The 27,991-nt window shown below is 36.3% G+C and overlaps 2 protein-coding genes across 2 annotated transcripts in view; both read left to right on the forward strand.

Annotated features, from left to right (window-relative positions):
* Positions 1–27,991, forward strand: part of LOC134851311 (uncharacterized) — a 247,743-nt gene that overhangs the window by 27,016 nt on the left and 192,736 nt on the right. The window lies entirely within an intron of this gene.
* On the forward strand, positions 8,299–27,875 carry LOC134851845 (uncharacterized). Its single transcript, XM_063868117.1, has 9 exons — positions 8,299–9,013; positions 15,304–15,427; positions 16,564–16,652; positions 17,249–17,353; positions 20,583–20,645; positions 20,878–21,262; positions 25,852–25,887; positions 26,438–26,573; positions 26,877–27,875. The coding sequence occupies exons 1-9, from the start codon at positions 8,921–8,923 to the stop codon at positions 27,487–27,489; spliced, it is 1,644 nt and encodes a 547-aa protein (XP_063724187.1). The 5' UTR covers positions 8,299–8,920; the 3' UTR covers positions 27,490–27,875.

Here is a 27,991-nt window from a genome sequence, read left to right on the forward strand (position 1 = left end):
CAAGTGGTAGTGTCACCCTGTCAGTTCCAGGTAGCGTGGTGCTGGTCGAGTCTCGAGCCTTGCTTCTCTGCCTCGACGTTTCCTCATAAATCGCTTCTGGATCCACTGGTGGGCCACTTAAACTTGCCTTTGTGTTTTTTCCAGGCTGTACTTTCCAATTCATCCCGGTCACAAAATTTCCTGACTGGTTTGTTCCATTTGCCGGCTTGCTTATGCTCCTAACCACACCAAAATGGTCTGTCGATCCAGTCTCTCTTTTGGTGTATGCATCATTCTCCTGATTCGAACTATTGAGGGGTATCTGAGATTCGAAGTTGTCTTGTTTGTCATAGTCCTCCTCTTCTTCCTGGGTTTCTGCTTCATCGCCTGTGCCCGCTCCTATGGCAAATGGAAAGAAATTTCCCATGGTGTTCTTCACTCGTTCCGAAAACGAGGAGGACGTTGCTGGTTTCTCAGTCACCCCATGCATCATGGTGTTATCAGTTGGTGATCTTGTAGTCGCCATGTTTTCATTAGAGACGTCGGACAGTTCCCACGTCTCCTCTCGATCTAGAGTCCCGGTGGAAGCGGCAAAATTTTGGCCTTCTTCTACCCGGGTAGATTCACTTGCCAATCTTCTGTTCTCAATCCTTTCCGTTTCACGTCTTGCCCGATTGTCATCCAGAGCCGGGTCCGGATGGATCTCTACTTCTAGCATTGCCCTTTGTCCTTCTGAGGACTTTTGACTCCTAGTTTCAACCATTTTGCGTGAAAGTTCCGTCCCTTTGATGATCCGGGTGCGTGCGATCTTTTCCATAAAAGGGTCTTTCATCGAATTTCTTTCTTTCTTTGGTATAAATTTCCTTGAGCTATCACTTAGTTTAGGTATCCTTGACTTGTCTAAACTCATCCTCTTTTTCACTTCTTATCGCTTCTACGTTCCATTCGGTTACTAAAGTTTCTATTGTTTGACTACTAATAATAATAACACAACACAATAAATTCCCAAAGTTTCTCTCAAATAATGACCACGAATCTTTCTAGGTTATCACAGTACTGCATGTAAGCAATTTATTCACAACAATTGAGTATTGGTTATTCGATATGAAGCTAGCACAAAATGATGAATTTAATATATTTAAAAGATAGTGTTATCACTACCCAGTCAAGAACAATTATTATGGATAAAACCAAAATTAATGGAAAATAGAAAAATTATTTTCAAAAAAAATGTATGTGTATTGAACCTGGTCTGTCGCAATTCAATAATCGAACTTGTTTCTTAAAAAGAGCTTTCAATGTTCAGTGCCGCACTGAACAGACAAAATTTGAAGGCGGTTATTTTCTCAAGTGGGCGTCTATTGTAACCACCGAGTACTGCGTTACCTATCTGCCTTCGAATTGCCCGAGCTAGACCTACTAAAATTCTCAAAGCCATCTCTTTTTCCATTAAACAAAATAATCTTTTTTCAATCCACACGGGTCAGTGTCGAAAACTGTTTTCAGTTAGAATTGATGTTGCGAATCTCCGGGTTTAGACTTTTTCTGTTTTTAGTATGGTTTTCTCAAGCTTTATTGAAAGGCAAGTTACCAGTGCAGTCACTAGTGTCTAGCCTGATTCGTAATATCCTAATATTCCTTACTATGTATATCACAATACTACTACGTACGCTTTAGGCTCCTTAGAATCACGTGCCTTACACGTATAAACTTTTTTTTTTAAATGGTATTTCAATGACCCCTCCGGGTTAAAAAAAAATAGGACCCTTCTGGATTGGTGAAAATAGGACCATTCCGGATTGGTGAAAATGGGACCCTTCCGGATTGGTGCAAACGGGACCCCTCCGGATTGGTGCAAATGAGACCCTTCCGGATTGGCGAAAATGGGACCCTTCCCGATTGGGACCCCTCCGGATTGGTGAAAATGGGACCCTTCTAGATTGGTGAAATCGGGACCCTTCCGGATTGGGACCCCTCCGAATTGGTGAAAATGGGACCTTTCCGGATTGGGACCCTTCCGGATTGGTGAAAATGGGACCCTTCCGGATGGGTGAAAATAGGACCCTTCCGGATTGATACCCCTCCGGGTTCGTAAAATAGCTTTTCCAGGTCGATTAAAATTTACACCCAAGACCCTTCTGGATACGTTCTTCGATGCTATTATGCTGTGTGGACTAACTCGGAAGAGTGTAATTTTACGTCCCTAGACCCTTCCGGATTGAAGTTAGGCCTCTTATTTGACAATTCACCTTAACTGTGAAGGATCTTACAAGTAGTCTAGTACCGACTCAAATATAGTTTTCCTGGTTCTTTAGCACTCCCTTTTTGTCGAGAATAGCGTGAACTTGCCTTATTCAAACGTTACTACGTTTTGGTAGGCATATAAGGGCTTTCCAAAAAAAATTTACAAAACGTGAAGGGTCTACCTTCACAAATTGCTGATTTTGCTAAAAAGGATCATAAAAACTTTCTACGCTTATTTTATTCGTAATATCCTAATATTCTTTACTATGTATATCACAATACTACTACGTACGCTTTAGGCTCCTTAGAATCACGTGCCTTACACGTAAAAAATTTTTTTTTAAAAATGGTATTTCAATGACCCTTCCGGGTTAAAAAAAAATAGGACCCTTCTGGATTGGTGAAAATAGGACCATTCCGGATTGGTGAAAATGGGACCCTTCCGGATTGGTGCAAACGGGACCCCTCCGGATTGGTGCAAATGAGACCCTTCCGGATTGGCGAAAATGGGACCCTTCCCGATTGGGACCCCTCCGGATTGGTGAAAATGGGACCCTTCTAGATTGGTGAAATCGGGACCCTTCCGGATTGGGACCCCTCCGAATTGGTGAAAATGGGACCTTTCCGGATTGGGACCCTTCCGGATTGGTGAAAATGGGACCCTTCCGGATGGGTGAAAATAGGACCCTTCCGGATTGATACCCCTCCGGGTTCGTAAAATAGCTTTTCCAGGTCGATTAAAATTTACACCCAAGACCCTTCTGGATACGTTCTTCGATGCTATTATGCTGTGTGGACTAACTCGGAAGAGTGTAATTTTACGTCCCTAGACCCTTCCGGATTGAAGTTAGGCCTCTTATTTGACAATTCACCTTAACTGTGAAGGATCTTACAAGTAGTCTAGTACCGACTCAAATATAGTTTTCCTGGTTCTTTAGCACTCCCTTTTTGTCGAGAATAGCGTGAACTTGCCTTATTCAAACGTTACTACGTTTTGGTAGGCATATAAGGGCTTTCCAAAAAAAATTTACAAAACGTGAAGGGTCTACCTTCACAAATTGCTGATTTTGCTAAAAATGATCATAAAAGTTTTCTACGCTTATTTTATTCAAAAAACAAAAACTCTGTGAGTAAGTTCGCTTGATTTCTGATCTAATTGTATTAAAATCAAATGAATTTGTCCAGTAGTTTCAAAGTTATTAACCTGAACGTCTTTTTTCCAAAGTGCAAAAGTTTTGTAACTTTTAGGTTCCGCCTAACTTTTTTTCGCAATTCTTGTCTTATTGACCTCAAAATGGTTGATCCGAGCTCAGAAGGCCAATACTCTTTTATTTTAATGCAAAAAAACTGGTATACAACGTTCCAGCTGAAAACATTTGCCAAAAACAATGCTATTTGGACCCTTGCGAATTGATGAATCCACTAAATCAAACACGTTAATTTCGATTTCACTAAAACCCGGAAAATTATTGGCAAATGGGTTTCAAAAGCTTTCGCTTCACTAATTGGTGTTGTCCAAACAAGTTTTTTATGGGCCTTACACAAAAAATTAAAAAAAAATTCTTATTTTGTAGCGTTTCGTTTTTTCAAAAATTTGGTCGGTACCCGATTAGTTCTAACCACGTCTGAACTAAAATTAAATGCTTCTACTAGTTATAATAGTACAGATGAAACCCACTAACTCAGCGCTTGTTACCCACTAACTCCGTTCCAAAAATTATCGATATCTCAAAAATCGCGATTTGTGGGGGGATCAAAATATCACTATTTTGACTTTAAAACCGGTCTTTTTACTATGTTTCCTTTTGAAAAACGGTATAGGAGTATTTATACCGGCATATATATAGTAATACTATATATCCCTCCGGGTTATAGTAGTAATAGTATATCCCTTCGGGCTTGTTTAATATCCGAACTAAGGTGCTTAACCCGGAAATTCGCAACTCGGTGAAGGGTCGTTGTTGATGTCCTCGAGCGCCTTCTTGTTGCTCGTTGCACAGCTTGCTGGATCAGTTTTCTTCCCTAATCCCGACTTCCTTCCGGACTGAGCGCAATTAGCATTAACGTGCCTAAAAACTCAAATAACCCTACAATACAAGCACCAGAAACGGGCTGAAGTTTCGATCGGAACGATCCTGTTTGATATAAATGCCTGTAGCAACAATGCATCTAACAACAACAAACGGGAGAGTCGGATCACATCTTGTCTGGGTGAATGATTTCTACTGATTTTTTATTTTCTACGGTTTTTGGTTTTTTCGGTTATTTTATATGTTTTTTGGTTTTTCTTTGGTACTATACTTTTTTTGTTTGGTTTCTGAAATATCTTTGAGTGTTTTTGGTCATATATCACTCAGGGAACGACGAGACGGCCAATCTCCCCACCCTTCCTTGTACGTGACTCTTCGGTCTTAACTAGGTTGAAAAGCTAGATTGGGGAATCCGGAAGGCTTCCGCGTTCCGAACTACCTTTCCACCCCGGTGATAAGGGCCTTATTATGAGCATCCGCTCGGCGCGGAATGCTCGTTAACGGTTCTACTGGTCATGATGTTTAAAAGAATAACTTCCAGGAGAGCCATAAAAACATATATGTAACATTCGCCCGAAAGTACAAATCGACGAAAATTAGAGCTAAGCTATAAAACAACTGGCTAGCGTCTAAACACAGCTCTACATGCTTTTCACCGTCTCTGCCAAAGCCAATTCTTTTGGTGGTTTTCCTAACATCGCGTCGACAAAAACCTTACTGTTTCCGGCTTCGATCAGAACGCTCTAATTACCTTAATCCATGCAAAATAGTGAGCGCATGGCTGGGTCTCAGTATCCCCAGACCACGAGGTCACTCCTAAAAACAGGTCTACGACTACTTATTATATTACGATTGTTTTTGTTCAGCAGCTAAAAATCATCATCTCCATCGAAGGTGGATCAACCTTTTCCCTTAACTCCTAGCTTCTCATTATCTGAAAATGAATCTTGATGTTATTTAAATTCAACTCAGGACATGACCAGAAGCTAAAAGTCTATAAAATGCAATTCGAGTTCTAACCCCGAGACCCCTCCGGGTTCTGGAATCCGGGGGAATAAATCCTTTTTTTTCAGGAAGGCTGGACACGCCGTCCCATACTCTTCCTCATTCTCCAGATTCGCGTTGTAACGATTGTAGTGGCACAATCGTTACAACTCGGAATGGCTTCTGACAATCTTATTCTTTCTTCAATCTCGATCAGTTTCACACGATTTCCGTTGTCTTTGTTGTTGTCACGGCGACTACTGTTGTTCTCGTTGAGAATATTGTTGTTGTTTTCGCAGTTTTAGTGTGCGTGAAAGAAAAAAAGTTTACGTGTCTTTCACGTCCAAATCGAAAATTTAAATATCTGCACGTCAGTCAAAACTAACGCTTCCCGATTCATCCAATTGTTCCACTAGCGTCACTAATCCATAAAAATCATCAATTTTCTCGATCAGATGTTCCGATAAAAATTCGAAGACGAATTTGAATTTTGTCCATTATGGTCGAATGTCACAGTTTGTGGGAAAATGTTTGAGCTGAGCCTCGCGTTTCCCGAGATTTTAGGTGTAATGGATACCTTCATAAGAGCCTACGTCCAAACATAAATAGACCTCGGAATGATAGAAAAATTTGGTTTTTTGACCGTGTGTTCTATCTTTATTTTTCTCACAAACTACTTCAATGTTGGGTTAAAGCGACAGAACGGTTATGGAAAGCTCCCTGCATTAGCGGCTACTCCAAATTTTTTTATGAATAAAAGTTATCGCCCTCAGAAATTTCAATTGATTTTTTTGGCTGCTTTCAGAAACATTTGGAATTTTTTCAAAAACTACCCCACCAAATCTTAGATTCTGGGTTCAATTCAAAGTTTAGGTTGACCATTTTTTGATAGTTTTTTTGGACTTTCCTCGAGAACTACGCTCTCCGATTTTTGGTTCACTCGAAATAAAGGGTTGCGGGAAGCTCCCCCGCATAATCGACTACACCCCCAATCGTTTTATGGCCCTCGGAAAAGTAAACTTTTCGATCGTTTTTTTTTAACAATTATCTTGCTCGACAACTAAGGGTTTTAGAGTTCAATCAAAATAATAGGTTGGTTAAATCTTTTCTGCAGGAGGGAAAAGTCAAGTTTTCGATGTGTTGACCGTTTTCTGGTAATTTGTTGGCTTTTCTCGATAACTATCCTACTAAATGTTATATTCATAGTTTAATCGAAAGAACAGGTTGGTTGGAAGCCTTCGTGCAAAACAGCTACACCCAATTTCTTTAAGATAAAAGTTTTGGCCTTCAATTGAGTCCAGTTTTTGAAGTTGTAACTTTTTTGGAATTTTTTGACTTTTCTCGAACCCCGCCAATTCTGCGGCTAACTGTTCAATCGAGAATCTTCGCTGCTTAAATCGACCACGGCTAACTTAATGCCGAAAAAATTAGGGTGTTCGGAAAGTCAATTCTGTGATCTTCTGACCGTTTTTCTAAAAGTTTTTCTACGATAAATCGAAGATGAAGGATTCAATCGAAACAACCTGCTGCGGGATATTTTCTACAGAAGCGACGACGTCTGTTTTTTTTTGCAAGAAAAGTGTCATGTCCTCGAAATTTTTCAGTCTTCTCTTTTATTTCAGTAGAGAAACTACAAAGCATAACCATTTCCCATTTCACCCCGCATTACCAATTCTTACAAGTATCAAACGGGTACCTCCAGCAGCTTCAATTGGGCAGCTAGTTTTTTGCGGTACTACTACGATAGAGTGGTCCCTTGAAAATAACAAGGTCCCTTGAGAATACTACACCTAGAGCTCTCAAACCGTTTAATAATTATGGTTACGCCTTTCAGAAAGATGTCGCAGTATATTTTCAAACAAATTTCATGTTTTGTTACCTCTTAAAACCTCGCCCTCACCATTTTAATGTTGAAAATTAAAAAAAAAACGCCGATAGTCGGTTTTGATGACAAATAAGTCAACCCAATTATATGGTTGTTAAACCGTAAAATAAAATAAAGCGAGCAAATTTCAATATATAAACAATAGTGATTACAATTTTCAGTCTGAAAAGTTTTTGGCTGAACATATTTTGCAAGATTTTTGAAATGAATAATTTATACATAAATTAGTTTTCAAAATTATAACATGCGAAATGCATGCGGGACCTGTCTATCATAGTTGCTTTTTCGAGGGACCACTCTATCATAGTAGTACCCGCTTCGCTTCTGTTTCAATTTTGATTTTCAGTCTATAACATGATACGGATAGAGCTTTTTCATATGCCCAAAAGTTCCGTTAGACTTGCAAGTTTGATCGCAAATTTTAAGTTAAGTTTTTGAGTGCATTTAAGAATTTTGGATCTCGACCTCTTTACTGACATTTTTTTCTTAGATCTTTTGGTAATGAGAAAGAAATGAATGGAGTTTGTGTAGCCCGAATCTTTCTTATGTTTTAGGTGATTGATTTTTATAATTTTTGTCTTCAGATTTTTCTTGATTTTTAGTCTGCGATTTCTTTTTCAGTCACATTATCTTTCGAGTCACATTATCAGTCACATTGTGAACTTGGCATTTTTTGTATAGCAAGTGGCGTGAAGCTCAGCTTCGCCTCTGCCTTAAAATTAATCTTGATCGTATTGCTCTATGAAAACTTCTGAATTGAATCCTTGTCATTTGAAGGCTGGAGAAGCAGAATGCGGACATTAATTAAGAATAACTTAGCTATCTTCCTCAATCTGTCAAAATTTACGACACCCTTCTGAAGGTTTGAGAGGAACTACGTTCTTGAAAGGGAGGCAGGTCATCTAATCTGATAACGGATTAGATTATGAAATTGCAATGCACTCAGGTATTTTAGTTGCCTGTGTCGTGTAGCGTTCTCTTATTCAGTTGGGTGCCTTTTTTCAATTCAGTTGGGCTGAAAATTCTGCTATTGTGAACATAATTCAACAATATTACATGCTCTGTCACGCAGTAATTGCTCTTGTTTTTGAGCTGAAATTTGCTCGATTTGGGAAGTAGGGAGCGAATGAAAATAGGCCGCTGTGGTTTGGTGCAAATACTAGTTGTAGTATTTGCTTTACAGGCGCATTCATTACCATTTCGGTTGGCAACCATTAATCAGAACCAAGTATATTCATAAATGGTGGAAATAAAAGAACGCAATTCCACTGCTACTCTTCTAGTTTGCTTTCTTTTCCACATTCATTTTTGTTATTCCAAATAACAAAAAATTAAAATCTTTCCGCTGCACTTTGTCGCTGAAATGAAAATTTTATATATTTTTTCAGCTCTCCATTGAATATTTTCAACGCATCTTGTTTTTATTAAGCTCTACGAAGCCATCCAGAAATAACACCGAAGCTGGCAGAGTATTGGCTGGATTTAGTTTACAGTAATTCATAATTCACCACTGGCAGCATGAATATTTCATTACTTCTTTTTTTTATCCAGATATTTTTTCAGTTCTGCCCAAAAAACAAACAAAATCTAATTGTGTGTCGGATTCTTTGTGACAGTCTGAGATTTCATCTCTAGTTTTCTTTTCTAGTTTTAACAGAAGAACCGATATGAACTGACTTATTTATAATGTTTCAATTCTTTCCCAGCAGCTTCTCCGATTTATTTACTTTTTTATTATATCCCATGAATCTATGTTTGCATGATTCTAACTTGAACTCTGGGTGATTGTAAATTATTAATGATGGGTGCAAAAAGATGCTGTTATGTCCACAAATGCTGTGGTTTTGTCGATTTAGAAAAAGCTTCGATTTTGATCGGAACCTTCACTTTGGTAAGTTTTTTTGTACTTTAAACCAGCTGGAGACTTCTAGTGATCGCGCTTAAGTCTATGAGATATCGTCCCGTTATATCCTTTTTTGGACATCAGAGAGCCAATTTTGAACTAATTTGAGCTGCAGCTATCCGCTGTTTTTTCAGTCGATTTTTGTTGTAGTAATGAAGGTACCATTCTTTGATGTGCTGAATTGAAGGTTTTATTTTCAAAACAACTCTGTGAATGAATTTGCCTTTCTGTAAATTGCTCACATGATTACATGACATTGAAAGAACAAATTAATAAAAAAATTGAGGTAAATTTTATGAAAATTCAAATAAAGCTAGGACTCGAGGTTCTGCCTGTTTTCACGAACCAAGTACTTTCCTTATTAGAATCCGATTCATTTTTGATTGCGGATTTTTCTGTGGCGGGACTTGGATGGTATACAGAGTAAGCCATATATTTGCCTAATGTTCTAAAATGTTGCTTAATTAACTAGCAAGCGAATTTCTGTGCTAGACACGGGCGGAATGAAACCGTGATTTTAGAAAACGCGGAACCAGGTTGGATTTATTTCTGTTAGTTTTTTAATTGCACTTATTGGTGTTTTGGGAAAGGTGAACATCCTTCATCTGAAGGTTTTTAGGAGGAAGGATGTTATCTATTCTTAAGTTGAAATCTCAAGCCAATCAGAATACACTATTGTACTTGCACTCCTAATTTTAAACCTAAACGTTCCGAATTGAAACCCTCTGCTACATTAAATATTTCAAAAACGACAAGCTTTTTGTTCCGACGGCTCCAGAAGGTTGGAAAGAAACTATGGCCTGGGGGCGGAGTTTCCCTTGCGATTTCAGGTACCTCAGGGCCATCTTCGAGGCTATCGAGTAAAGCCCATGTAGCCATGACTTGGATTTTTTTCACAAGAGCATTCTATGAGTAATGAGCACACCGATTAAATATCTCACAGTTTATTCCGACCACTGTAATTATCGTGAATAAGTGTATCGGATTTCTAATTTTTCTGTAATAGTAACGCAGAAAATAACACGATTTTGAAACATGCTATTTAACCGTGCTTTTGTTGTGAGAAATTTTTGTTCAGAGAAAAATACTATGACGTTTATCTCTGATTTCTGTTCTTTCCGATTCGCAAAAGAGTCTTGGGTTTTAACTGAATGTTCATCAGCGTCTTGTAAATCATGACATGTAAATAAGACATGTAATTATGTAATTTAATTCTATATGTAGAGTTTTCTGTGAAAAGATAATTTGTCATCAAAAATATCTCAGTAGCGTAGTGTTTCGATTGTTACTTCGTGCTCATAAAGGAGTGATCTATTTGGATTTGCAAAACTAATAATTAATCAGCGATAAGTCCGTTGCTGCGCAAGTTACACCGAGTTTTCCGACCGCAGTTATTAAAGCAAAAAGATGAGTGAATTGTCGTCTTTTGCTTGCCGAAATCCACTCACAATTCGCTCGAAATTTTCATTTTTTTCATATAAACACCAAAATCGCGCTGTAAATAACTTTTCGCAGAATCTCAAACGGGTTGGCTTTAAAATCTTTTTTTTTTCAGAAATGATATTTTTGCATAATCTGATGGCCTTGTTTTTAGTTAGTGTACATCTTGAAAGGTTCGAATTAGGTTTAACTTTCTTAAAATATGATCCCCTTTTTGGTTTTCACAAATCTATCTATTATATATTTAAATGCGGGCTTCACTATCTCGCCATGTTTAAGCTTTTTCAACGTATTATTTTTGCATGTTTAAGCTATATCGTATATTGCAATGGTTAAGAATTTTTTTCGATTTTCTTATTTGATGTTAGTGGTTGTTTTACCGAGTTTAAATTAAGCAGCCCAATATCGAATTAGGGGTTGCGAATTTGGCCTCCAATTTTGAATGCCCGAATCATTTTAGTTTACGAGATAAGACGATTTTTGAGATTTTTTCAAAAGTTTTCAGAAATTTCAAATAAAATAATTTACAAAACTTGAAGTTCCCAACCCTGTAGTTGGGTGCTGTCAGAGTACTCTGAGGAGTTACAAATCTTGCCTCCAAATATGACTGTTCAAATCCTTGTAGTTTTCGAGATATGACGTTTTTTGTGATTTTTCAAAAATTTTTCAGAAAACATATTAATTTTTTTTTCGTAAAACATGAAATTCCGAACCCTGTAGTTGGGTCCTGTCAGAGTAATCTCGAAGATTGCGAATCTTGCCTCCAAATATGACTGCTCATTTCTTTTTAGTCTTCGAGATATGACGTTTTTTGTGATTTTTCGAAAAGTTTCAGAAAACTTCAGAAAGTTTGAAATAATTTTTTTTCAAAATTTGAAATTTCCAACTCCGTAGTTCGGTGTTGTCAGGGTACTATAAAGAGTTGCAAATCTTACCACATGCGACTGCTAAACTTGACTGCTCAAATGCTTTTATTTTCCGAGATGTGACGTTTTTTGTTTTTTCAAAATTTCTCGAAGAACTTATCTACAAGGAAATTCAAAAAATTTGTGAAACTATTAACTTGATGAAGATACAACTTTATTGTCAGCGTACACCCAGGCGTCTCAATTCTTGCCTCCTAATATGAATGCTCAAATCTTTCTATTTTCCGAGATAAGACGTTTTTTTTTTTAATTTTTTTTTCGGGAAACTTAGGTTTAAAAAAGTTCACATAATTTTGGATTCCTAACCCTATAGTAGGGTGCTCTCAGGGACTCTCAGTGGTTGCAAATCTGGCCTCCAAATTTCTCTAGAGGCCCATTAAGTTTTCGAGAAAACGCTTTTAAAATGGGAATTGAAAAAATTTAAAAGATCGAAATTGCCAACCCTGTCAATGGGTGCAGTCAGAGTACACTAAAAGTTTGCAGATATTGGTTCAAATATATGCGGTTTTTCATGAGCTGTCGAAAAATTTCGAAGCACCGAAGGTGCGTTAAACGCTAGTTGATCTTTAGTCTTATAAATGATAGAAAAAATTTTTTTTCTCGAACTGCATAATTAATAGAGAATTTGGTTTATCCTTGTGATCTGCAGGGGTGTTCCTACAGGGTACTAGATTTTTTCCCCGTTAAAAGTTCTGTTCTGTTAGTAGGAATGGTAAATTTGTTGCTGATATGCTCAGTTTCTTGAAAATCTAAAAGCTATCATAGATTTAATAAGGTTGATTTCATTTCTGAGTACGATTATTATGATTTTTTTTCAAATAAATTGCTTGAAAATTATGATTTTTTTGAAATCTTGGTTTTCGTCCTTGTTTTTGTCGATTCGTTCCGTTTTTTGCCATTTATAATATCTGTTCCGGTTTTTTCGACTTTATGGAATTTTTTTGACTTTTCTCGAAAACTGTTCTCCCAAATTTAAGATTTTGGGTTTAATCGAAAATACATATTTTCCTAAGCTCCTGTATACTAAGAGTTACGGATCTCGGAAAAATAAATTCATAAATGTTTTCTGTTTTTGAAACTTTTTGACTTGTCTCCTAAACTATCCTCCCAAATCTGAAATTTTTTGTTTCAATCGAAAAGCATGGTTACACCCTATTTCTATAAAAAACAGTTAAGGCCCTCTGAAAAGTCAGTTTTTGAACGTATCACCGTTTATAAGAAGTTTTTGACTTGTCTCAAAATGTATCGTGTCAATTCTCAGGTTAATTATTTAATGGAATTAACAGTTTGTGGGCGTTTTCGCTTGCTGCTTTAACCGTTTAGCCTTTTTTACAGTAAAAAAAGAGTCAGCTTTCGGATAAGTCAAATCTTCGTTTATTTTTCGACCGATTGGAAACTTTTCTTCAAGAAACGTTTTCCAAAAATCCGTGAAAACTATAAACAATAATTTGACTTTTCCGAAGGCTGGAACTACCCTGCGAAATTGAGGTGAAGGGTTGAATCTAAGGAACATATTGCGAGATTTTTTCCGCAAAGTTGGCGAAATTTTACAAAGTCCTGGAAAATCCAATTTCTCAAAAGCTCGTTTTGTGCAATTTTTGAAACTTCTTGAAAGCTACCCTTGCAAATCCGAGATTCAGAGTTGAATCAAAAAAGCAATGATTGGGGACCGTCCCTAAAAAAGTGGCGGCGCGGCTACGGGTTCAATAGAATCGATAGAAGATGCATGTTTTGGACATCAGAAGTTATGAACTAGGAAAATCAAAATTTTTGATAGTTTTTGACTGCGTTCGTTTTAAAAACTGCACTTTCAGTTATGAGCTTCATAGTTCAGTTGCAAAAAAATTGTGAAATTATCTTCCTTGCTTGAACGTTTACATCCTGTTTTTGTAGTAAAGCTTTGCAAAAAGTCCATTTTTTGAGGTTTTTAACGTTTAAAGAAATTTCGATTTTTTTTTCAAAGCTACTCTGCCAAATTTGATATTGATTTCAATTGAAAGAATGGGTATCAGGTGTCTCTTCTATATAAACGGCTAATCCCTTATTTTAGTAAATAAACCATTAAGGTTTTGCGTAAAGTTAATTTTTTTTAATATACGAATTTAACATCAGTAGGTTTTCAAAAATATTAAACAAGTATACCCAGCTTAAGCTTGGCTCATAGTAATTTTTTCTAGTAGTTTTTCAGTCTTTTTGCCATTTATTTTCTTGTACGGAATGTTTTTTGTTTTGCAACTGTTCCGTAGCTCTGATTCGCCTGTATTGAATATTGATATGTGAATGGGGACACCTTTTCTAGGTATGAAACGCGGATAGTTACAGATTCATAAGTTATTTGAATAAAATTCGTCTCCTTGCTGATTTCAAAACAGAAATCCAAAATTAATTCCAATGGATCATAAAGCCCCGGAATCACATCTGCTTCAGATAAAAAATATATGTTTTTACAATACTGCACATTCAATTGTAATGTCAATTTGATGCCAATCTCATCAAAATGTTTGTCAATCCAATAAACAGTTTGAGATTGATTAGTCGTGACTTCAGCATTTGATTGAATACGAAAGCCAATATTTAATTGAACTTATTTGATTCTGCTTCTAAATTTTTCTTTTGATACTTCTTTGATAAGAATTCAAAAATAAGGAGCCTTTTGTCCTGACTGAAAGTGGTTTACTGACTGACAACTCATTTCATTACATCAATCGGAGATCAAAAATGTTTTTTGAAACGAATAGTTGTCGATGCTTGTTCAGTGTGTCACTTGTGGAGAGAGAACAAAAGCAAAGTTCCTTTCAATTTAATCAGCAGTATATCACATTTTGCTATTTTTTCTTAATGATCAATATTCTGAACATCAAGAATGTTTTTTTTTATGCACTTAAAGTTAAATTTCAAAAAAGATTCTGCAAATGCCCAAAAGCTCATTTGTTCTATAATTTGTTCATCAAAAGATAACTAATTGGTGTTTTTTTAAAAATAAATTGCGATAGAAGAAATCCTTTCAGGATGTTCCCAAGTACGCGACATTGCGTCGTCAAATACGAAAAACATTTTGCTTTTGAGTAATTAAAATTTTTGCTATCAAGGAAACAGTTGCTTATCTTACAAACTGTTGGCGCCTTGCTGTTGCATAGCGCCAAGTTGTTTTTCTCAAAAAGCTGCTTATTTGGTGCCCCGCAAAATTTGTTTCAGCTCGGCGAATTGCATTACCAGTTGTCAAAAATGGGTTAAAATGAATATAAGCAACATGGAAACGTCTGGGCTTCTGCTAATTCGATTAATGGCAAAAAATGGCTACGGGTCAACAATTTCGCATCAATGATTTCAGATGAAGTGTTTCGATCTCCTTGGTTCTGATAACAAGCACCTCTCTAGAAATGGACAAATGTTATCATAAATGGTCCATTAGTTTGCGATGATTAAAATTATTTTTCTTGAATGCATTTTTTTTTTCACAGTAGTGAAAAAATATACATACTCTTTTATGATAAAAGCTCTGCAGTTTTACGTTCAGTATTATGTTCAGCATCAAAATAATTACATAATGGATTCCTCGATTTGTGACCACTTTTGTTTGTCGTTGTTTATTGTCTATGTGCGATTTATAAGCTTCAAGCTTGTTTTGATTAAGAGAAGCTCAGCTCTGTTTTCCAGTGTATATAATATCGGATCTTAAAGGTGTTGGGATCGATCTCTAGCAGTGGCACTATTTATGTTTTTGGAGCTCCAGCATTTCTAAGCATCGTCTAAACTAGTGCGATTTTTTTTCACTCTTGTATGCTAAGTGCAGCATTGACTCTTCTATCGTCGATTTTTGAAAAACTGTATCAGTTGTATTTCAATTTCAACTTCATAAACTATGCTTGCTGTTTTGCTTCATGAAATGAATGGGGTTTTACTGTCTTTCAGGTGACTGCGTGTATTGGGGTGGCGACTCTGTCGCGTAACCTGGCAGTGGAGCAGGACCAGATGGCCACCCAGATCCTGTCCAAGGCAGCCTCCATCGACACACACAGACTGCAGGCCGCTATTGGTCAGTTGAGTAACTAAAAAAATCCCTGCTTGATAGGGGGTTGGGGTGGGTGGGCATGGCGACAATTCATGCTGTTAATTGTCGCTTGCTACGAATTGTCGCCTTTTAAAATAACTGCTAATCTTCGCTTGCGACCAATTTTCGCCTTACGGGGTGGGCGTTGCCGTTTTTTTTAACCAGAGATGCGTTTTACTGTAAGGCATAATTAGAAGTCTTTCTCGTGCAAACAACGTAATTGTGTTTAATGGGACGCTTAGTCGGGAGTGGAGGCTGGAATTAAACATTTCGAATCGCTGAATGGCATTTGTTTCTAAAAGCACTTTCTGTTAAACATTTTTTTTCTAGTAAAAGACGTAATAACATTTAATAGTAATTGATAATGACGTTTATGGGATGGTATGTGTTCGTGCAGTCCAATCGACACAAGAACGTTGCTAGGTACCAAATGGAAATGGATAAATTTATTCATGCGGTTTCCTGATAAACGTAGATATAGGTTGCTATTTCCGTATTAAGTTAATTTAACAACTACCACGAGCCTCGCTCCTCAATGGTTATATAATGTGAAATTGGAAACATGAAATTATATAATGTGTACAGTTTGATTTCCATTATAGTGAATAAAATATGGGGGATTTTGTCCTAGGGGGATTTGGTCCTATGGGGGATTTAGTCCTGGGGGATTATATCCGGTGGGATTTTATCCTGGGGGATTTAGTCCGCGAGCGGTTAAAGAGAAATGATTAGTTCTTTTTGCTAATTTTCCTTATGAGATCTTAGGTCGGTAAAATGCTCTAGACAATCTAAATTTAAAATTCTCTATATTATAAAATAAAATGGCTCCGGGCAGTGATCTTTTTACTCCTAAAAATGCCCGACATAGAGAATTTACCTTGAAAAGTTTGAGTTTCCACATACGTTTGTGCCCAAAACAATTGCCCTGTCTTGATTTATCCACTATTTTTCAAATTTGAGTGATTTGAGCAAAAACGCGGATAGTTTGAGGTGGCCAATATTGCGACACAAATGTCTGGAGATGTTTAATGTGGGTATTTTTTATTAGTTTTAGGGACAATTTAGCCCGGTAAACAAATATGCGAATTCAGTTGTGTGCATGTGAGTGTTGTTGTGTTTAGCCTATGTGCGATGGGGCAGTATTGGGCTGCTGTTGGTGGGGATAGCATGTCTCTTCTCATCTGTCGGACTCATCTGGGCCATCAAAAGGGTCAGTATATTTAAATTCCCAGTCTGGTTTAATGGGGGAGCAATGGTGAAGTGGTTAATTCTCCGCCTCTCAATCGAACGGCCTACATGTTCGAGGCAGACCATGATCAAAAGTTCGCCTGTTTTGCAGAAGACATATAGTAAGTTCTAAATAGTCCATTTAGTGATCAAATCTCGCACTATGATAACTCTTAACAATCCTTCGCCTATCTCTACGCTTGAGAGCCCTATGAAGATTATATTGTTGGCTTTGCTCTTTGGACCGATTGAAGACTATTGATTAATAGGGGTTATCGACAGCCTGTCGTAAATTTGAAGTTAATCTTGAACATCTTGTCGAAGCGAAGTTAATCAAAATAATCAATCGATGCCAAGTTGTCTAACCAAGCCTAGTATCGCTGTTTCATGTTCAGTTTAACAGACGATTATCATGAACAGGCGATTTTATAAAAATATATAAGAAAAAGGAGAACGTGCCCGAAGCATTTTTTTTACATCAACGAAGCTCAGAATAAAACTGCTGGAAAGTGGACGAAAATTGTCAAAGAGTGCTTGAAGTAAATTATGACGATTATGATAGCTATACTTTTGTTTCAGAAAGTGGTGCTGTATGTTGTGCCGTGGATAGTGAGTCACGTGGTCTACACCATGTACAACATCCTGATCACTCTCATTGCGGCAGTCAAACTGTTTTCTTGGAATGTGAGTTATGATTACATACATGAAACAAAAGAAACGTGAAAAGCAGGCTTAGCGCAACTGTGAATCTATCAAATGCAGAGGTTTAAAAGATGACTCAACTGGTGAAGTTCAGTATTATAGCCCCGTTAAAGCTAAATTATGTTCCATAAGCTTCATGACCGAAAACAAGAACAGCCAGTTGTTGTGCAATTAGCACATAATGTTTCGAATTGGCTGTTGTTCAAATAGGAGAGAATTTTCCGACCGCTCTTTTTTGCAATGAAATTTCAGAACTAGAAAATCGAATTGAAAATTTAGTCGCATTTTCAAGTTTTTGATTGATTTCTAGCCAGTGAGGTTATGTATTAAAAAAAAAACACATGCTAATCCACATTAGCCCCTGACTTTGTGAATTGATTGGTTTTTTCTTATTAAGAAGCCAAAATGCTCTGGATCATATGCTCTGAAGTCAATATGCTCTGAAGCCAATGTGCTCTATAATAAAAAGAATTTTGTGAATTTTGAGTTCAGGACTGCCAATTTTTTACGATCTTTCATCTGATTATGGCCTATGATATACAATTCAAGTCAGCATTTGCTGACCTCAGAAAGGGGATATACTGTAATTCCAAGTATATGCTACAAGTGCTTTGCTTAGGTTTTTTAAGAAGCTTTCGTAGAAGTTTTTGAACGCTTTCCGTTCGTTAACGTATATTTTCAATATTAATTACACTTGCGAGAACAAGTGTTTTTGTAATCGGGAACTAGACTTTGTTTTCGTAAACAATTTTTCTTACTAATCTGCAAGAAATTGAACTTGCTTCATTATTGAACCTGCTTCATTGTTGAACCTTAACAACTTCCAAGTTCCTTCGTACTTGGCATGGAGGTATCACATCTGCTTTTTCACTCTAAGGTCTGAGGCTCGAGTCCCGGCAGGACCTGTTTTTTTTACACTAGCGCAATTTAATGAGCGTTAGTGTGTAAAAGTACGACTATTCTTTTTTCTATTCTATGTCGCAAGTACTGGTGCCACTTTTGATGGCATCTTTAAGGTTTTTTGATAGCATGTGCTTTGACAATCGAGTTGTAATGAGTTAACACAGTCGACAGTCGAAGCTTTTTTAATGCATCAACTGAACCGAAAAAAGCTATTAGTTTCAAACATAACAATCATAAAAATTCTATTTTAGAAATTTTTCAATTCAGTTTATCTCGCAATTTTTTCAATTGTGTAATTGATACATAATGTGGCTTTATGCGTTCCAAATAATTACATGTAGAGTTTGTGTGGATGCCTTCAGTTTATTATGTTCCAAATTATTGCTTGCAAAATTGAGTTTGCCGATTGTTGAGCGTTCATGGCCGAGAGGACAGGGCGTGAGACTTCAAATCTCGAGGTCGCAGTTTCGAAGTTAATACATAGCAAAGTCTTACTAAGTCGAAGCTAATTTCTTTTTTTTTCACTAATTCACTTTATACAGCTGCTTTTATGTCGTGTTCTGGCTAGTGTTTGCGAAGCGCACATTAGCCTCTGTTAAGAGTTTGATTTTTTTAAATTCAGTTCATTTCCTTTGTTAAAGGAAGGCAAACTCTACTATTGAACAGCAAAAGTTGAAAAGACACCAAAACAATGCTCGATTTCTAGTTTCAAAAGTTGAATTTAATTTTCAAATTTCCAGCGAAATGAAAATTTTAGTTATTGATTCAGTGTTCTCAATTTGGGTTATTTTTATCAGAAAAGTGCCAATCATAAGTTGTTATAAAAATTCAAAGAGCTTTAATGGCATCTTTTTTCTTTGATATTCGAAAGTTGATTTTTTTCAAAAAACAAGCCAGAATTTTTTCTGTTGTCTTGCGTTCATTGACTTTTTTGCAACTTTGTTAACTATGATTTTTCAATATCTGTGAAATTGAAATTTTTTCCTGGTAAAAATTGAGTTGTCAGATTTTTTGGGCTTAGTTGCCTTGGATTTTTCTAGTGCTGTAAGCAAATATCGTGGGCAATGAAAATGTATTTCATTGTAGTTTCAGGGACCTGGTTTTTTAGTATTTGTCAAATTTTGTTCACAGCATATTCTTTTTTGGTGCTGTGAACGAATTTATTGCTATCTCTAACCTTAAGTAAACACTAAGGAACAATAGCCTATTTTTCTAAAAGTTACACTACTACACCATGCTATAAACGACAAGGGTGCCACTACCGTTGAGTGCGAGTTCCGCTGAGACCTGTTTTTTTTTTGACAAAAACTATTATTTGCGTTTTTAGATTATAGTCGTCTGTTCATGTTTTCTGCCTAGTTTTCGCCGCACTTTTTTGAAAATTCAGCCGTTTTTAGAATATTTCAATTACCATTCTTAGATTTGTATAGATAATTATTTTTCAAGACTTGTTGCTTTTTTTTTGATATTTCAATCATCTGCCTTCTTGTATCACAAGTGGAGCGAATGTGAAATGTGTCATTTTTTGTGTCATGTATAAAAAAGCTGATCTTACGGTATATATTCATCGAAAATTAATAGGAGCGAATCAAGGTTTACTTAGACGAGAGCTTTTTATGAATGGTTATATGATAAATCAATTTTTAGTTTCGTGAATTAAAATATGTTGAAGCCTGTGAACAGTAATTCTATTTTCTAGTGAAATCTATTTCGTTTCTTTTGGCAGATGGAATAATTGATGGTTTCCTTTATTCATTTCCTGAAATACGCACACCAAAGTTCGTTGTGATGTTTTTGTGGCGTTATTTTTTGTGACGTTCTCTGAATAATTGATAAAGAGCGAGAAAAAGTAATATACTGAAAGACAGGTTCTTTTTTCTTTTGATCTCATCAATCACGTCTTGATGAATTTTTTATAGTGTATCTTCTTAAAAAAGATACAAATCGAAGTGTTTTTTTTTGCCATACATCTGTTCCTTTTTTTCGTCTTAAAAGGAAACCTTTTTTTTTCTCGTCAAATGAACTGGGCAGATCGACTTCATATAATATCTTCCATGTGATTAGAAATACGAGGGTGTGATTAAAAGAAGAACAATCAGTTTGACGCATTTCTAGAACTATATCAATAGCTTTCCTTTTTTTTGTGAAGTTTTGTATTGAAGCTCGTTTTGATTTTTATTGGGGTTCGTTTTGAGCTAACTGGCCATTTTGGCGTTCTTCCGAAATGGGATTTTTTTTTAAAATAAATTTTGTAAATAATGAACAAAATTTTCCCCTGTTGAAAGCAAGTTTATTATTATTATTTTAGGTACCATATCACCAACTGTATATTGGATGTATGCTGTTCTGGGACTTGGGAATGGTTGTTTTGGTAAGTAAATCATAAATCACTACTATTTTGTTAGAATATGACAGAACTGTCTTCTTAACTTATGAGGAACAGAGTTGAATTTCTTCTGAAATCTGAATCTACTGAGGTAATTGCATGTTCGACAAACTGATTTGCTTGATTGATTATGTTTTGTCTAGTGTTAACTTCCGATTTCCAAATTTATCTTGACGTTGGAATCACAATTATGATAAATTGAACCTTTTTGTTTCAGTTGTATTTTGTGGCAGTGGTTAAAAGCTATTACTACCAAGTGAAACGCCAACAAAAACGAAGGGAGTCTTCAATCACTGCAACGAACAGCGGAATTCCGAGATCTCAATTCCAGCAACACCAGCAAAACTACACTTCGCCTAGTAGACGTCTAAGCTCTAATTGCGCCCCTGGAAGACAAAATAGCGCCAGTAATAATTTAACAGCTGGATCGGAGTATCAGCTGCCACCGGACCAGTTCAGCACTGACAATTCTGTGGCTTTGAGTGGACTGGGGTCCAGAGGTAACGATGATGGCGCGGAAGTTTTGGGCACACCTAGCGTCGAAGGAGGAGGTGCTAATGTACCTACTGAAGCAGTGCAGGGTGCGGTTACTGGCAACAGAGGTTAGATGCTGTTTGGTGGTAATGTTAAAACCGCAGTTTCATGTTAAGTTAAGTTTGAATGGCGGCAATGAATCATTAGTGTGGATCTTCAGAAAAGAAGCGCCATAGATAAATTTTCAATGAAAGAAATTTATTGGAGGGAGTGTAGCATTTGAGCAATTACAAAATTTGTTCCTTAACTGCATTTTTAGTTGTTTTTAGAGGGATATTTTGATTCTGCATACTTCTCCAGTCCTGGTTTAAAATTTGAAACAGTTGAATTTCTTGTTTTGAGACCTGGTACGAATTAGAACCTGATTGTTTATCTTGCTTGGGATTTCTTGGATCCAATTTCACAAGTTTATGGGGTCACATAATCAATACAATATGTGTCAATGAATGATATGTTCCGTATTAATTCGTGCCTTGTTGATACACCGCTAGCCCGCCTGAAAATGTTCAAATGTACGGAAACTTTCTGGAAAATAGGCGAAAATGCAAAACCAGCTGTTAAATTTGGCAACATTCTGTTGGTGTGTTATTTCTTAATCTCAAATTTGGATATTGACTCCTAAACTCTTGTTTGCTTTTTCTGGCGTCGTGAATCTTTTCATTTATTTTCTCTGGCTTCAATTTGCAAAGTTGGAGTTGAATTCTAGAAGCAAATAGAGAATCAAATTGTGGCATGCCAGGAAATAAACTGGATCATTGAACGAAACAGCTGACAAGTGTCTGGCCAGTTTCTAGAACTCACTTTTGTGAAATCTTGGAGCTAAAATGAGGCCTAAAGGATTTGCAAAGATTTAATTTAGATATTAATTGCGCCGTTTTTGACTCTGAAGTTTAACAAGCAATGCGTTTCTAATGCTGGTTCTGCAGTTTGGATCAAATGATTTTAGCGTTAGTTAAAATTCAGCATTTTCACCTTAATTCGAATGACTATTTAGTGCGATAGAATCAGAAGGTGCGGTTGTTTACTGTTAAATGGGAAGTTGGAACCAACTATATGTATTTGAATACAAGCTGTCATTGTGTTTTATTCAGCAAAATCAATACCAATTCAATGTAACTTCACGCCTAATGAGTAAAGAGGCAAGAGCTATGAGGAGATCAAATAGTCGTGCACAGTGAAGCGAATATAATGAGATGTTACCAGCCGTTGAAACAACAATGCGTGTAATTATACTTTAAGTTTTTTCTGGCCTACCATAAAGTTCTAATATAAAAAATTGATGAAAAATTTTAAAGACTATGAAATATAGAGACTTCTGATGTATACATCTGATTTTTGTTCAAGGCGTTAATTTTAAAATAAGTCACCCTTCATATCCGACCAACTGTTCTTGCACATTTTTTTGATAGTCATTGTCATTCGACCAAAACCACAAATATCAGTTCAAAAAACTTATTTATTAGCAAAGATAAAGCTTTTATCCAGTAACATCTTTAAGCTCTTGACTTTCATAACAAGTGAGGTTGATTTTTCAAGTGTCACTATTTTGAGGGTTCTAATGGAGTAGACCGAAAATCCAGTAAAATCTAAAATTAACATCGAAACGCAAATTATACATGACAAACATTTCGTTTGATAATTTTCTCAAAAATTTTTATCTTCCAGCATCAAGTGGTATCATATAAAGAATTTTCATGCCGATTTGACTAAATCAAATCAGTTCATCTATTTTTTTTTTTTCAAACTGAAAAACCCATCGTCGCGGTAGCTGCAAGTTGAAATGTGAGCTTTGGATACGAATTTTTCTGATGGAAATTTTTTCAAGTGTAATTACACAAGCGAAGTGTAAGCAAAACATAAATTTATATCGCAAAGTCACGTTTCTTTTCAAATTTCAGTAAACAGTACGGTAGTCGTGTTAGTTTTTGTTTTTTTTTTCAGGAAAAAGTGTAAAAGTTGTTCACGCTCAAATTGATTGTTTGGCGGTTTGACTTTTTAGTTTCCGTTCAAAATAATTTGCAAAACGAAAGGAAGTTACGTTTTCCTATAAAAAAGAGCAAATGGCGCGAAAGAAAAAAGTGAATGAGAATATTTTTTCAAATTCAATGTGGTTTTCCTGAATTTTGTTGACATTGCTCCTCTTTTTTCTCTTGGAACACTCGATGTAGGCTTAAATCCCGGCTGCATGGTTTGACCTTCAGCTTTAAGGTTTCAAGCAAAACACAAAAGATCATAACATTAAGCAAAAAATTTATTAAAATCTTTTCAAATAAATTATATACAATTACTGTTCTGACCATTTGAAAACTAGGGAGGAACTTAGTATTGGATGTGTTTCAGTTTTATTTTACCACGCAAAATCAGCTACTGCAGTAAATCATTGAAGTGAGTTGAGTGATATATCATATTAAAACTCTTATATCATATTAAAACTCTTTCAGTCATGCTTCGAAAGCCTTAAAAAAATTTCCGGTGTCGAGAAAAACTGGTTTGAAATTTTTGATTTTTCGTCTTGTTTCGTCCGAATAAAGCGAACAAATAGAGTGATAATAATTTGTTGAATTGTTCGTTTAGGAATGAAAAAAACTTGATATTTCCAAGCGAAAATGGTTTTAAAAATCATGGTGCAAAAATTTAGAACAAATTTGATTTTTTTTTTGAAATTTTCTTTCATTTGTTGTTTTTTATGTTTTTTCACAACTGTTGTCGATCATGCCTAATTTACTAAGTTTTTCGATAGTGTAAAGTTTTCATCAAACCACGCTCAAAAATTAACGCTATATTGGAGAACCTATTGATTTGGACAACTTTTTGTAGTTTTTATGAATATGTTTGATGTATCCTTGTTAGCAACTGGAATTATATGTTCGAAGCCTTCATTTTGCTGTGCTCTGCAAACTAGATATAATGATCTCGTTGTTCTCCTACGGGAAATGTACAGCTTTGTTCTCTTTTTGAAAATATTTTTCTGCTCACTTTTCAAATTAAAATCGCTGAATGAACGTAGAAACATTTTTTACGAGTCGTGTTTATATCAAGTTCTTTTAAAGAAAAAGTTGTTCAGGCTCAGTTTTTTTTGGCCTTTTATTTTTTCTTCTCAGTCTATTCAAATGGATTTGCTGAAAAGGAAGCAAACTATGTTATCATATTACAAAGTGAAAAATTCCTGATAATATGTTACAAAGCCTCTTCCTGATAATATGTTATTGTTGATCCAACCATTGAAAATGGAGATGAATTTTGTATTCGGGTGTGTTTAGTTTTTTTGTTATCAACGCAAAATCAGGTACCACATAATCATCGGAGTGGGTTGAGTAATCTATCACATTCGAGCTTTTTCAGTCGTGATTTGAACGAATATCTTTCTTGAAAAATTTAACTCAGTATTGAGAAAAACAGGTTCAATTTTTTGATTTTTTGTCTAAATTTGTGCGAATAAAGCGAGCGAGCGAGCGTTTCCGTTTTTCGTTCAGATCCTTTTATCACACCAGGCAGAAAAAAAATGACACTGATTTGAAAAAAAAAATTTTGTATTTTTTGTGAATGCAATGGTCAGAACATTCTGTGATACTGCTCAGTAAAAGGCTATCCTTGCCAACAGTTTTCCTTGATTTATTTGTTGGGATTTATGTTAAAATCTAAAAGTTGAAAGTTTGAAACTATTTTTTGCTTTTCAATGGTTATATGTAGTTATAACCGCATGCGTGCAATTTATAAGATCTTAGTTCGAACCATTTTCAAAAATCAACTTGTTCTTTATTTTGCCAGTTGTTTGCCGTTTACAGTGACCAAGTTTTTGGTGATTTTTCTGTCATTTGATCTGATTTTAAATACGCTTTCACTCTGTGTTAAATTTTGCTTCTCGAGTGGTGTGAAGCTCGATTCTCCTCTTAGTTTTAATGATATCTTTAGTCTCCATTTTAGGAACTTTTTGAAATATGTTTTGTTCTTTGTTCTGCAGTTGCTTTGTTCAATTAGGATAGAAAATAGTTTTATTTCAATGGTTCTCTTTTTCCGTTGTGAAATGCGAGAGTAAGTTAAATTTTCTAATGGATTCCCTGATGTCTGGTTCAAAAAGGAGCAAAAGTGCAGAACAAGATCGGTGAAGCAAGCTATGCGTGAAATTAACTAAACAAATGCAGTATATAATTGAATTAAATGCTTTCATTACACATTTGAGATTGTATCAATTCAATGGTCATTGGTTGTTAACTTTTAATTTTCCCCAAAAGGACCCCTCAAAGTATAGATTGGGCCCGAGTGTATTGGTATAGAGGCTGAAATAGAGGTAGATTTTAGTGGAAGGAGAAATCAATAATTCCGCTTCCTCTCTTTTCCCTGCGTGCTTGAGGGCTGGGGTAGATTAAAAGATAAACCCTTGGCAGGACGGTAGAGAATAAATGGAGGCTATAAAAAGGAGCGAGATACGCGGCTTAATTCAACTTTATTGCAAACTCATGTCACTTTGCGATCGTGCGTGACAAACACTAATGCCCAATTCGGCAGCTATTGCAAATATTTAAAAAGGATTCTGTAGTTTGAAAGTTACATTTGCAGCCAAGGTTGCTGCTAATTCTGCTCCAAACAAGTTAGATTACCAAAATGCAAGTTGAGAAAAAATCACAAATGTTATCTTGATGCTCAATTTTTGTTTTAGATACCTCCAGCTTCAGGTTTTACTGCCCACCTTCAGGTGAATAACACATTTATTAGATAATTACCTAGAATGATTGATCGTTTTTGATTGTATCGAAACCGCGGTTATCGACCTTTTTATAGAACCATTTCAGACAGCTGTCATTGTTTACATGCTCGTATGTATATAATAGTGACGCTGCATTTTGTAAAAAAAAAAGCTTATTGGTAAAATAGAAAATATCAAGTATTAAAATGAGCTTAGGTGACGGGCTTGCACATTTTAAGCCTATTAAGGCTAGAGAGTTATGTATGAACAAAGGTAAATGTAGGGTACGAAAGTGAAAGTTATCCGTATGTTTCATTTTTCTGAAGAACAAATCAAGCCTCGATAATCTTCGCTCATAAGATTAACCTGTTTAATAGGATTAACTGCTTCAAAGCGTGAATTTGAAAAGTGAACTGCTATATAATAACCTTTCAAAAACGGGTTATAGAAAGAAGAGCTGTTATTTTCGGAGTAAATGAACACTCTCCCCCTGAAGTTCAGAGGGGAGGGGGATGTTCGCTTGATAGGGTGAAAATGTTCACGTGATCTTTGTTTTTAGCGCCTCCTTACAGTGCAGTTGCAACTAACAATCCGGCAGTGATCGAGACCTCCGCAGCCGATCAGCCTCCGCCGCCGCCTTACAGCACAGCTATTGCGTCATCAGTATCCCCGCCCATATCCCCTTTGAGTGACAGGTACGCCACGTCCAGTTTAGTTTCTATATTTAAAACTATTATCCACAAGGAAAAGATCATATTTCAGCATTGTCACTAAATAAATTGAGCAAAAACAATGCAAAAGTTTGCATGCAAACGTATCTGTTTTGTCAGGGTATTTATATTTTTTCGACGTGTAAAAAGATTAAGTCTTTCACTTTTGTCTATACTTAGCAGTGTAACAACCTGAAGATGAAGCCTTTGACCAAATAGTATGGTTATTGTGCTATTTTGAATATTGTTCACCTGGGTACCCAAAGCAATGTAAGTTCTTTGTTGTAGGTACAGTCATCTTCTGGACTCCCCGACGTCTCTCCCTCCTCCGCCCCTCGTGAACAACGCATCGAGGCACTCTTCATGCTCGAACTTGAACTCTGTTTATCCGGGCAGTGGAAGACATGCGTCGTTCGGAGGAAGTTGCTCGGCTAGTCACCACGGTTATAGTCGTAGTATGAGCACAACAGCAACATTACCTCGTCATGGTACCGAGAATCATTTTTTAACAGGAATAGGACGAACAAGAAAACCCTCTCTGTCTAATCTGGGCTTTGATCCAAATAACAACCATAATGGCATGCTTGGAGGAAACAATGGTAGCGAGTATTACAGGAACCCATGCGACAGAAGTCGAAGTACTTTAAACCGGAACTCAAGAGCGGGAACTGGTTTCGGGTTATCTTGCACGTGCTACCCGCATACGTCATTGATACCTGGTTTTGGAGTTCACAACAGAAACGGAAGTGGTTGCGGTGTTAGGTTCCCAGCTCCAAAACGTCATACCAATATCTCGATGCACGGTCATTCTATGGGCCATACTCAAAAATATGGCCCTTGCGAGGACTACAATCATCATCATCATGGGAATAGCCATTTTAGATATTATAAGTATCCGTGATGGTGAGAGAGTTTGTAATAGTTAGGTGTGACGCGGCAATTTTAAATGTTAAAAGTGTTTTTGTATGGATCTCACCCGAGAAACTAAGGACTGTTTTTCTGTCTTTTTCGCCAAATTGTCCTGAATAGAAGATCACTGGAAGAACAGCGGAGAATTCACAGTGGTTTCTGTCAGGACCGAGTACTAGAACTCGTTAACTTTTCAATTTAACTCATTTTTCATGATTTCGGTGCTACCTCGATTTTCATGTTGCTTGTATGTTGATGTTACAATGTTGATTTAGTATATCTAATATCGAATTTGAGAATGTGATTTTTAGTACATTTTGGGATTATAATATCATAGATAATTACTACATAATTCAAGTGTTTCCTATTTTTTTTGTATCTGTAGGCTCCATTAGCATTATTAATACAATGGGCTTTGATTAGTAATAAGTTAACACAGTTGATGGACAGAATCAACTGGACAGAATAAAGCTATTTGTTTCATACAAATTTAT

This window comes from Symsagittifera roscoffensis, chromosome 7 (assembly GCF_963678635.1).
Source record: "Symsagittifera roscoffensis chromosome 7, txSymRosc1.1, whole genome shotgun sequence".
Classification (NCBI taxonomy): Eukaryota; Metazoa; Xenacoelomorpha; order Acoela; family Convolutidae; genus Symsagittifera; species Symsagittifera roscoffensis.